Here is a 12,243-nt window from a genome sequence, read left to right as displayed (position 1 = left end):
ATATCAGCCATTAAGCAGTAATTAGCTGCTGTATCTTAGGTTCTGAATCGCAATTGAGGTTGAGCCCAAGTCTCGCCTTTAGACAACTTGTCTTACCCTCTACGATGGCGATCGACGAAATCGTAACAGATGCGAATCTATCGACCGTTCTCGATGCTTCCCGCGACACTCGAGTACAGGCGTTGAGACTTGTTGATCAAATCGCGGCAGCCGGGCCTATCGAAAGCGCATCTCCAGAGGCCCTACTGGAGACCTCTAAGCAGCAGAAGCTCCTAATCACCAATCTTGCACAATTGCGCGGCCTTCATCGATCGGCCTACTTTGGTGCCCGTCAGACCAAATCGCAGACGTCCGAAGCACGCCAGGAAGTTGACCGTCTGCATCTACAACTTCAGAATCTATACTACGAGCAGAGACATCTACAGGGGGAGATCGCAGCTTGCGAGTCATATGAGTCAGTACCCACTGAAGCTCTATCCAACAATCTTCCTCCACCAATTCAAGACCTCTTCTCCATTTCTACATCAAGCAACAATCCTTTCCGCAATCATTATACTGCATCAGCACCTGAACTTGCGCGAGAACTAATTGTATCCAGCCATACTTACCAAAAGCTTCCCCTGATACCTCTTGAAGAGTTCCTCTCATTGAAGCCTGATCATACCGACGATGACGAAAACACCCTGATGATTGCACGGATCGAGCACGAACGCAGCGAGCGCGAGGCTCTAGAGCAGAAACGAATGGAATTGCTGAAACGAAAACAGAAGCTTATTGCCGACAACAAGAAGAGAAAGGATGACCTCGCGAATCTTGATAAAGAGCTTGAAAAGTTCATTGATGTACGTCAACTCTGGAATGTTGTTTGGCTAATATCAATGCTTACATACCTTAAACAGGCTGCCAAACCAATCCAGAAACTATTCGATAAGAATGTTTAACCTCCTGAGCTTCATGGTAGAGACTTCGTATTCTTGCGGCATCGAATTATTGCAAATTCACTGTCATGGCCCGTCTCATGATTTCCCCTTACATTAGTAAAGCTAGACGAGTATATAAGGTAGGAAAAAACTCTTCCTAGGGTTAAAAAGAGACGTTAATCGTGTGTGCCTCAGCCGTTACGGAGCAATCTCCGGGATATCCCATGAAAACGGACATATACCCTCAGCCACGGAACGGGATCATGAGACCCCCTTTATTATCAAACCAACTGCATCAGATGCGGTCAATCACCCCACACGTAAATTAGAAAAGAGCACTTCGAGCGTTGACCCATGATATTCTAGGCAGAAGCTTTTCAATCTGATTTAGGGAATTAAACGATATCTAGTTAAGCGTTTCTTTGTACAGGTCTTGCAGATTACATGCTGCATCATTTACGCCGTACAGGTTAGGTGGGGGTTTACGGCAGAAATGATCACATATAAACGTCAATGGTTGTGGCTTAGCCATCTGCAGCTCAATGACTGGCAATTGGTGTAATTCATCGTTATCTGCATCTGCATCTGCATCCGGGCACATCTTCAATTGAGAATTCGGACTGCGGATTTCGCAGCCCGAGCAGAAAATCAACTCTCCTAGATTGATAGGAGCGAATAGTGGAGACAACTTCTTTAATGTATGCAAGGGGCATCACACATACATACACCGCGAAGTTTTAGTCTTAGAGAGTAAGAAATTTCTTACTTATACATAGCTAAAGCTGCATATAATTCTAAACCTCCCAATTACTTGATTTGAGATAATAGTCAACATAAATAAATTTATCTGTCACTTTTTCTCCAAATGCAAGCTGTAATAAGTAGGGCTCAATCACCTGTTATGACACATATCTACGACATATATCACAAGACCTGCGTGTCAGACCATAGGAGCTGGTAGCTAAGTGGTTAACAGACTTAGGACGAAAACTGCCCGCAGACGCGTTGATTGGCCATATTTAATCCTACATAGCTAATGACGCGTTTTCCTATCTAGACAGCTTGAACGCGTTTCACGGATTGGGGCCCAGGTGGGCTCATGAAGTAACATGGTGTATCGTTTTGATCATTGCCAAGCGAAGCCGATATTTGGATAAGCCTTGCCGAGGACCCCTTTTTGAAGGGCCCCCAGGTCTCTCGCAAAAAAAAGAGTTCGGAACTCATGTTTCGGGCGACGGGCCAGCTAATGTTTTATACGCGGCCCCCAGCTTTGCGAGCTACGCTAGTTAGCTTGTCTCCTATTGATACGATCGTCGTATCTGTGCGATGTACGAGCCTTTCTTGGGGAATGGCGCTTCAGAAAAGAGTTCGAGCTGGTCGAGCTATCAGTCGGTAGCACCATATCGAACCGCGCCTAGAGCTCAGAAAGGCAGAATTTGCAGGCATTCAGGTACCTACAGTGGATAATGAGTGACGGATCCAGATCGACGGTGGACCAGTAATCTCGACTAGCAAATAAACGTGGATTATCGGTTGAGCAAAGGCCAATCAGAATTGTCCGAGATGCATATTAAATTAGTTCATACGGTCAGAGGATGGGTGAGCATGGGCTAAATGGCTACGCTGCAGACCGGGGGTCATGTGTTACTGAACCAGTAACTGAACAGAGAGCTCAATGTTCATATCCATCTATATCCACCATTGTAGGTCATTTGTACCGCTTCGGTACTACTGTACAATTCGATAAAGCATAGGTCTTTTTGTTGGCGGCCTCCACACTGTCCTGCAAAAATGTGTAACGGGGTTGTTGAAAAGAAAAAAAGGGACAAATTTTTGTTGTGAAGAGGTGTCTTCATGATGATCAGCAGGAGATTATTCTAATGACGTTTCAAAAATGTTCTATCGGTTGGGGAGCCGAGTTTCGAAATTCTAAAAAGAAGAAAACTGAAAAAGGGAGAGTACGGTATCAGAGTTCTACTTCTGGCAATTTGGCCTCAAACAACGCATTTCTATTCGCGAGTGGAAACTCACCGTGTATAAGTGACACTGTGCGACTTATGGCTCAGCTTAACTCTAACAGGCGGATATCTAAAGCAACCAACCCGGGCGCAGGTCTCGGTACTTGGAAGGTACGGGGATGATTTAAGAACCTCGAAAGACCGTCGGCATTTAAAAAGAATTACATGCAATTAACCGAACCGTCGCAATAATTTCGTTGCGATGTAACGTCGAAAGAGGTATTCGGCATACCTACCGTTTATACCTACTACTATAGAAACATGGAGACGCGGCATAAAAAGACGCCACAGATAACATCATCATCATTTGTCTATCTTACCGCAATCATGTCGTAAGTGTCTTTCTTGTCTTTCTAGGCATTTCTGATTTTTTTGGTAGAAGCGAGACCAATGACGAAGGAAAGGTGACGACTAGCGGATGGCAGTGCGTGGCTAAAGAAGGAAACAAGCCACCGTAGCCCACGCAACTTAGGTAGTGAGGTTTTAGTGGATGGTATGGTTGTATGGAATGTACATACATAATGTAGGTACGTTGTAGTGTATGCACCTGTGATGTCGAGCTGCAGGAAGATAGCTTCAGCAGCGCAAACTTACATGTGCTCAAACGTGCCTATTTTTCTTGGACGCCTAACCGCAAATGAAATATAATGTATGTACTAGACAAGCAGTCCGGTGCCAAATTAGTGCCTCTAGGCCACATGTCTACTTTCTACTTACTACTTCCTGCAAATCATACCATAATATAGTGTATACACAAATCATACCTTCGGTATACTATCTATACCACGTTTGAAACGAGAGGCGCTTACATGTGGCGCAAGGGAAGCTATAGCCTCAGAATATGTCATCATAGCATAATTATACTATGATAATAGGTAAACCATTGGTAGTACGTAGGCGCACGCGAAGGATCAGACATGGAGTCATAGTTTTTGCAACATCTCGTGTGCCGCACGGCAGGACATTGAAGCCGGAACCTAGCTGGCGGGAATTGTGTCGTACTCTTTCGTCTGAAGGAGTTGTGATACAATATCTGTAAAGAGATCAGAGGCTAAGATTGGAAACATATCCAACCGCATATAAGTCTAGAGGCGGTATGCTACCTGGAGTCAGATGGTGACGAAACCAGGGTGTATGTGCACACCATTAGGCCTGTCCAGAAACCGGTCGTGGATGTGGATGGGTGCATGCATATTCTCTCGGCAAGATAACCAGATGCCTTAAGAAATATCTATCGTTGCGTTGCGCTGCGCTGCCCGCATCCCACTTTTGCGATTTTGCGGTCTACAAGCCTACAAGCGACCAAGCGACCAAGTGACGGGCTGCCACTAATAGCGAACAGATTGCATGTGCTACTGCAACATCGAGACGCCTAACCTGGGCAGTTTTGAATAGGCAGTTAGGATTCTCGATGACGAATTCTTGCATACACGTTAAACATTGTACATAGCTGTATTTGGTGCGTATTTGGAGATGGATGAAAGAGCTGAACGAACCAGAGTCCTATCCGTACGTATCATACGTATTTCTTTCATAAGCCCTTCTTGAAGATCAAAGAGGCTGAGAAGTTGGAAGGATTGAAATTCTACAGCAAAGACTAGCTCGCCAACTCGCTAAGCCGAGCCAACAATGACCGACGTAGGTAAGAATCGACCTACCCGATCAGCCTTGGGGCGGGATGGGCTGTGAACCTTGCACGCTACCACATACCACATACACCTCCGCCAGGATGGTAACCGTTAGGGGCTCCATCCCGCCCCATCTGAGTCCCGCAGGTAACTTACAGGGCAATTTATATGAAGAAAATACGTGGTGGCCCATATGAGTGGCTTGTGCGAGGCCTAACATCTTCATATTTCGAAATCAACAAAAGAATACAAAGTAGAAATTAGAGGATTTCCCATATAAAATCCCCTGGCCGCTACTTGTGGATTGTGTATGGGGCAGTGGAGCCCCTAACGGTTACCATCCTGGTGGAGGTGTACTCCCAGACTCCCCACGCAACCTAACTATACCCAAGTGCGGTACTACGGTTGCCTATTCCCGATATACGGCCATGTATGTACAGTACATCTTGCATCTCAACTCTCAACACATGTATGTAGGAGACAATAATAGAAACTGAAGTCATTGTTGGATATGAGTGTAACCAGGATGATAATGACCTCAATTACTATACTTACAAAATAGTTAACTAACTATAGAATATTCTTTAACTTTGAATCAAAGATGCATCCGAGTAAACAACTCAAATGCCATTCGAATAAGCTACCTGTTAAGGTCCATATGTAAGTGGATTCTGGTAAAATATAAAACAAATTTGTCTGCAAAGCTAAATGCACACCGTGCCTTCAACCTACATGACGATGCTAGTCTCGAACGTGAGCAGTCGAAAGGAATCAGTTGGCTGTGTTAGGTAGCTTACATCTAGGGTATGTCTGAATCGAGTAGCGTCGGTAGCTCAATTTGTAGTAAATACGCCTCTTTTCTTTTTCTTTCTTTTTTTTCTCTTTCCCATGGGGAATTAAGTTTTCAATCCATCAGGAACGCTTTGTATGTTGGTAATGACGAAAGACAAGTCGAACCTCGACAAGGTAGTATTATGTCTCTTATTACAGTACTGCTCTTATTATTCCCGCTCTGGGTACTGTGTGGGTGTAAAAAGATGTTGTATTGTAAAAGATTCTAAGACTCCACTTGTACTTGGTCAAATCTTATATATGCCCTTAAGGCATCGTACCTTCCAACAGTACCTATTGTTTAAGAAACAAAAAATTACTATTCGATCAATCAAAAGAGGCGCAGTTTCGACTCTGACTGTACCTTTTGAAGAAACAAAAGAGAGGAAACACATACAACTCACACACATAATATACTTGTATTTCATTAGTACCTTAGGTATCTAACTCGCTACAGCTGTATTGTACGATACGTGTAGATGGGATCCATCCTACCTAAATGCTGTACTACATAGAACATATTACTCAATACGCCTTATCCTCGCATCCTTTTGTTAGTGCTCTTTCTCTGACCAATTGTTTAATTTACGTAATTCACGACGCTCTCAATTCCAACAAACGCCCTAAGTCGTTTTACAATTATCGTTCATTCAATTGCATAAAGAGAGGTTGCGCTAAATTTCAATAATAGCCTTGCAGGCTGTACCTGACCGCACACTACAGAGCAGGTACACGTACTGTACATCTGACCACAAAGCCCCCATAAACTTATGTACCTAAAGCATACTATCTACATACGCTAAACCCTCCCCATAACTATAACCGTCACTACATGTAGCAGCGCTAGACCAACTACTAACTAGCCCCGTTAGCAGCTGGACCGGCTAGGCCCATGCTTGAAATATCTGGGAATTAGAACCCTTCCCGTCGTCAGAGCTACAAATCCACTTTTGGGGGGCGCAGAATCCCTACCCATCTAATTTCTCTGTCGTACTAAACAAGGCTCCCCTTTTCCCTAATTGTTATTACTTTCGTGAGGTTCAACCTAGTAATTTTTCCAGCTTCCCTCCCATTTTCTTGCCCTGCATTGCCAATTAACTAGTTTTTTATTTTTCCCTCCTTTCCCATTCCTCTTTTTTTTTTCCACCCCTACTATTACAACCCAAGAGAGGTCAAGCTAGGTTGTTGTGCAGTTAGTGCACCAATATCGCGACCTTCTTCAGAAGTGTCCCAACCCCCCCCTCTCCCTCTCCTACCCCCTTCCCACTCAACGTCCTTCCTTGTGTTATCTTTTCCCGACTTGCCATTGTAACTCCATTTTCTTCTTCTCTTTTCCTCACTCCTTGTTGGCGACTCACCCACGCTCCTTTAACCAAATACCTCAAGAGTCGAGAGCTTCTATCGTCTTGGCCGAAATAATATACGAGGAGTCAATCGCAACACGTCACCACCAGCCATGTCGCTCTTCAGCTGGTGTTCGAAAAGAGTCGGAGGGCTGGCCATGCTAATGACCATAGCCCTCAGCTATTGGGTTATCACCAAGGAAGCAGCTGCAGCGAGATATGACTACAAGTATATCCCTCAGGATTCGTTAAGCAAACCGTCGCATTCGGCCACTTCAGCCTCAGATGGTGGCGGTATCTGGACTGTCGTCTTCGCCTACTACTGCCTCCTAATTCATATACTGGTCTTCGCCTTCCCGATGCGATCATGCTGGGCTCTATTCGACATAACTCGGAATTTGAACAAGGTTGCGCGGAGCACATCGCTCAGGGACTTCAAGCTAACTCACCGTCGCCGCGGCTCGTCTACCTCTCTCTCCAGTTCCGAGACATTGACGTCCTCTAAGGAAGATTCGCTCCCTTCTTCTGCTACCAGCAGCGAAGCTGGCGACATCGAAACCGAGTTCTACACCGACGGTGACACTGTTCATGACCAAGTTGTTCACGCAATTGTTATTCCCAACTACAAGGAGGAGGTTGACAGCTTAAGAGAAACGCTCGATGTTTTGGCTTGTCACCCCCAAGCTCGATCCGACTATGATGTAAGTTGTTTTTCCCCAATGAAACATTAGCGGGTATAATTTGAGCTTGCTCGTTTTTCCAAAGCAATAATTACGCTATTCTAGCAATGTTGCACCAAAAATTCGATTTACAGCGCTAATTTGCTTTCGTTCATAGGTCTACCTCGCTATGGAACAACGTGAACATAACGTCGAGATGAAGGCCATGGGTCTCATTCAAGAATTCGTCAAGAAGTTTCGTTCAATCGACTTTACTCTTCACCCTTCTGATATCCCCGGCGAGTCTCCTGGAAAGGGTAGCAACATGGCATGGGCTGCGCGCAAACTCAGTGAAAGGTACACCTCAACAATGAGGAAGAACGTAATTGTAACTGGAATTGATGGTATGCATAATATCCCAAAATTCGCCCAGAGAGTAATTTTGACTCTGGAATTGGTAATTGTGCAAACAAAGCTAACCTAGTCGAAACATAGCCGATAGCCATTTGTCAACCAACTACTTCGCCCAGCTCACGAATATGCATGTGTCTTACCCTGAAACTGCGAATACTACTCTGTATTCTGCTCCTATCATCTTCGACCGTAACGCTCATGCTGTCCCCGCTATTGTCCGTGTGGCAGATATTCTGTGGGCTGCTGGTGGTCTCTCTGGTCTATACCGTGGTTCAACTATCTCTCCCCCTACCTCTGTCTATTCCGTTCCGCTCATGTTGGTCGACCGAGTTGGTGGTTGGGACGGTGATTCCGAAGCTATTGGCGAGGATTTGCACATGTACCTGAAGTGTTTCTTCGCGCTCAACGGAAACTTGACCGGGCGGTCCATCATGAGTCCTGTTAGTCAGAGCAATGTTAAGGGTAACGGCGGTAAGGGAGTTCAAGAGGTATACAACGACATGCAGGCCCGTTATAAGCAAGCTCTACGACACATGTGGGGAGCTTTGGATTCTGGTTTCGCCCTTCGGAAATTCGTGGAGCTCTGGCAAGAACGCAATCATACTGCCAGAGCTTTTCGTCCCCTCCACGTCGCCTTGTAAGATTGGACACTCGTATCTCTAGAAACTTTAAACTAATTTTGAGGCAGAAACAATCCTACCGATTCATACATCACGCAAAGTCAGCTCGACATTAGCCCAGAGCAGACCCTTGAGAGCCAGGTTTTCCATGATGTTACTTCCGATACGTTAAAAGAGCCTGACTGGACACGGATTGTCTTCCTTTTCCACCGACTTTTCGAGGCTCACTTCTTACCCCTGCAAATGACAATCCTCGTTGTTGCTTCGACTTTGTACATGTGGGTTATCGACAACTCGGATCCTCACCATTTGGGTTGGCTCTTCACTGTTTGTAATGTCTTGAGGACAGCAGGCCTTATGGAGGTCGTATTAATGCTGTTCCTTTACGAGAAGTTCCACAAGATTTGTGTCACCACGCGTGAGAGGGAAATGAACGAGGCTGGTTTATCCAAGGGAATGTGCTTCTCTCATCGTCATATTAAGAAGAATTTTATGGACTACACCATGGCGCCGCTCGTCGCGCCGTTATATGGGTCGATACCGACAGCTCAGGCTCAACTAATGCACTTTTTCACGTTAGATCTGGTGTATACGGTCAGCAAAAAGGTTACGCGGCAAAGAGCAAAGTCTGTGCTCGCGAGTGTTATGCCGTAAAGAGGTTGGTTATATTGAGTTTAATAATATTCGTCCAGACCGGCTACCGCGGTGGTTCGGATCTGTCGCGCGCTTCCAGTTCGATTCTCTATCAATCCGTTGAAGACCGACGAAGCGAGCGAACTTTTCAGAATTTTTGAAAGAAAGCTCCAAGGAGCTATGTGTAAATAGAGGGCACGATGTTGATATGCATGGCATCGGCACTGGCATTCTAGATACGGGGATCCTTATTCTGGGCTCACGGAGTTCTAGGAGCAAATCGCAGGAACAACACGTTTTTCCTGCCGGCATTCGTTTACGAGGCAAGAGAAATTGGCCGGGAAGAGTACGGCTCAGCAGTCCAAATCGGCTCGTCGGGGTCGAGGGACGCATCCGTCCGATTGGGGGGCGGGCTAGCCCAGCGAGGACGAGAAATTGGGTTTTATGATGGGGGGAAGAATCCAAGATACCTAATGCGCGAACCTAGCCCGGTAATATTTAATATTCATGTACATAAAGAAGTGCCTTCCTCCGACGAGGCTGGTGGATTGGGGAGCACGCCGGTGAACGAGAATAGTTGTCAAGTAGTACTCTTGAAACTTACAACGATAAATGATACATCCATCGTATTGCTCTAAAGCCGAACATGTACGGAGATTATGATCTGTGATGTTGCTTTGCATAGTAGGACGTTTCGGAGGCTATTCCGATTGGTAGGCGATCCAATTAGCAAACTTGAGTTGAATATTGTATCTGTCGAAGTTTGCTAACTTCATCAGCATAATATATATCTCATTTTTCAAAAACCGGAATTATAAATCGGCATATTAATATGCCTGTGTACGACGCGTTCATTTATTGTAACCTATATAAAAAGTAAGAAAAGCTGCATCTAAGTGTTGGAGTTTCGTCCATTAGGTACATATTCCGAAGCCCTAGCTCCGAGTCGAGTCGGAGTAGACGCAACTCGACCAATCGTATTACACGGTTTATTAGGGGGGCGCGCGTTTATCCTTCAGACCAGACCGCACCTCCTCGGCGTCTTCGCAATACATAGATTAAGCAGTGCTTGTTGTCCGTTCTACCTCGGGGTCTAGCTTGTGGGGTCTGTTCCTGACTTGCTCCGCGAGGGCATGGAGGTTAGGTTTTTGGCATGCGGATGAGGCTCTTTTGCAAGGGAGAGGGGAGGGGGAAAGGGGGGGATGAAGTGTATAAATGCGCTCGAGGGTCTCGCGGGTTTGGAGTTGGGATTTCGTTGTGGTCTTCAACTTACTTACTTACATCTTGGGATTTGATATTTACTTTTGCTTGTAATACCAGGTACTCATAGTTTTCTTCGGAGACTCTTTTTTTGAAAAAGTCTTTATATTTCTTCAACGCTAGACGGACGAGACAGGACAAGACAAGACAAGACAAAATGGCTGCTGCTACTCACGCAAACGGTTCCGCGCGACATACCGTCCGCGTCGGCGTTTTCATCCCTACTATGTGCCAGCTCCTCGACGCGGCGGCGGTTGATATTATTGGTTCTATGAGCTATGAATGGTTAGTTTTGGACCTGCTTACCTATATATCTATATATTACTATCTATGGTGTATTCTCGTTTAGAAAACTAACGTGTCCGTAGTATGTTGTGGGGTGTCTTATCCTATTTCTCTCCGGCCTCTTAGAAAAGGGGTCGTCGACACTGAGGAATACAAACCCTTCCTGCTCGAGACATATATATATGCGTGTACTAAATATCACTTACTAATAACCCGCCACAGACATGGACACCTTCCGACACCTCCTCCCCGAGCCCGTCATCGACCTATCCCCCTTCGTCGAAATCCACTACATCGGCTCCGTGCGCGCGGGCGAGTACATCAAAGTAACGTCCAACGAATCGATCGTGGCTACGGACCACTACGGTGACGCAGCGGTCGCCCCCGGCAAGCTCGACATCATACTTGTCCCCGGGCCGGACCCGGTATCGCACTTCGAGGCGGCGGCGCTGGAGTGGCTGCGCGCGCAGGCGGCTGCCCCTGGTGTTGATATCTTGAGCATCTGCACGGGCATCTTTATCTGCGGCGAGGCTGGGCTGCTTAAGGGGAAGACGGTGTGTGGGCCGCGCGCGCTGCAGGATATGATTCGCGAGAGGGGCTTTGGCGAGAAGGAGTTGATTGGGCATAAGTATCGCTGGGTGCAGGACGGGAATTTGTGGTCGGGTGGTAAGTTTTTCTTTCTTCTTTTTCCTCTTATCCCTCCCCTTTTTTTTGTTGCCGAATTTACCTACTCGTCCTTCCCCCCTTTTCATGTCATATGAATATAGGAATATGAACGTTTTTACTAATAACCGGTCTTCTTAAATCTGCAGGCGGCGTGACCAACTGCAACGACCTCGTAGCGGCGTACTGCCGCGCGACACCGCGACATTTCGCTCGGCCTACCGTAGAGATGGCTATCGAGACTATGGAAATAGCTGACCGTGGGCGAGAGTATGGTAATGGTCAGTGTAACCCCTTTCTTCCCTCCACATTTTGCTAGTTGTTGTTATTGTTTTTTTTCTTCCGGGCCTAGCTAACGTGCTCCGGCGCAAATAGAGGTACCCCTCGAAGAGAGGATCAAGGAGATCGTCGCGCAGGCTAATGCACTTGTTGCTGCTAAGAACTAAGAGCGGAATCGCGTGAGAGTTGGATATGGCTAAGGGGGTGGGAGTGAGACTCGCTCTTTTAGAGATGGATGTCTAAAGTAGGATTCTAAAAAGTGAGCTGGATGGGTCGAGGATAGTATAGTAAAATTGTGACAGGAACGAGGACTGGTCTCTACTCTTGAGTTCGATAGCAAAGCAAGAAAAGAAACGAGAAATTATTTTCGTACACCGTGGCATATACGTGCGTGTTTTGTCTGTATGTAAACTAAGACATTCTCTAACAGGCGTTGGCTTTATAGTAACTGATTTCTCTTGAAGACATCCCCAGGCTGGCTCCTTACATGCTTACCTACTTAAGATACTGTAAATTAAAATACATACTCTCTGTCTTCAACTTTTATGATATATACCATGCCTCTATTTCCAATATAAAAAATATGAGAGTTGTTTGCTTCAACTTATACAATCTTATAAGTCAAGTACCTAGGTACCTAAGTCATACTATCCAAGTCATCACTTAACTAACACCTAACTACTGTATTAA

The 12,243-nt window shown here is 45.8% G+C and overlaps 3 protein-coding genes across 3 annotated transcripts; all 3 read left to right on the top strand.

The window, feature by feature from the left end:
* Window positions 1-104: 104 nt before the first annotated feature.
* On the top strand, window positions 105-941 carry GL218_01909 (putative THOC5 family protein; the record flags this gene model as incomplete). The annotated part of the gene is made up of 2 exons (XM_033578395.1): window positions 105-842; window positions 900-941. The coding sequence occupies 2 exons, from the start codon at window positions 105-107 to the stop codon at window positions 939-941; spliced, it is 780 nt and encodes a 259-aa protein (XP_033439021.1).
* Window positions 942-6,853: 5,912 nt separating this feature from the next.
* Window positions 6,854-9,087, top strand: GL218_01908 (uncharacterized protein; the record flags this gene model as incomplete). Its single annotated transcript, XM_033578394.1, has 4 exons — window positions 6,854-7,441; window positions 7,578-7,803; window positions 7,895-8,450; window positions 8,502-9,087. 4 exons carry the CDS (start codon window positions 6,854-6,856, stop codon window positions 9,085-9,087), a joined length of 1,956 nt encoding a protein of 651 aa, XP_033439020.1.
* A 1,748-nt stretch (window positions 9,088-10,835) lies between these two features.
* On the top strand, window positions 10,836-11,720 carry GL218_01907 (uncharacterized protein; the record flags this gene model as incomplete). The annotated part of the gene is made up of 3 exons (XM_033578393.1): window positions 10,836-11,277; window positions 11,424-11,555; window positions 11,650-11,720. 3 exons carry the CDS (start codon window positions 10,836-10,838, stop codon window positions 11,718-11,720), a joined length of 645 nt encoding a protein of 214 aa, XP_033439029.1.
* Between the last annotated feature and the right edge of the window lie 523 nt (window positions 11,721-12,243).

The sequence above is a fragment of the Daldinia childiae genome, assembly GCF_008694065.1.
Source record: "Daldinia childiae strain JS-1345 chromosome Unknown Scaffold2, whole genome shotgun sequence".
Classification (NCBI taxonomy): Eukaryota; Fungi; Ascomycota; class Sordariomycetes; order Xylariales; family Hypoxylaceae; genus Daldinia; species Daldinia childiae.
Note: the sequence above shows the minus strand (reverse complement) of the source record. Positions and strands in the feature narration are given on the sequence as shown.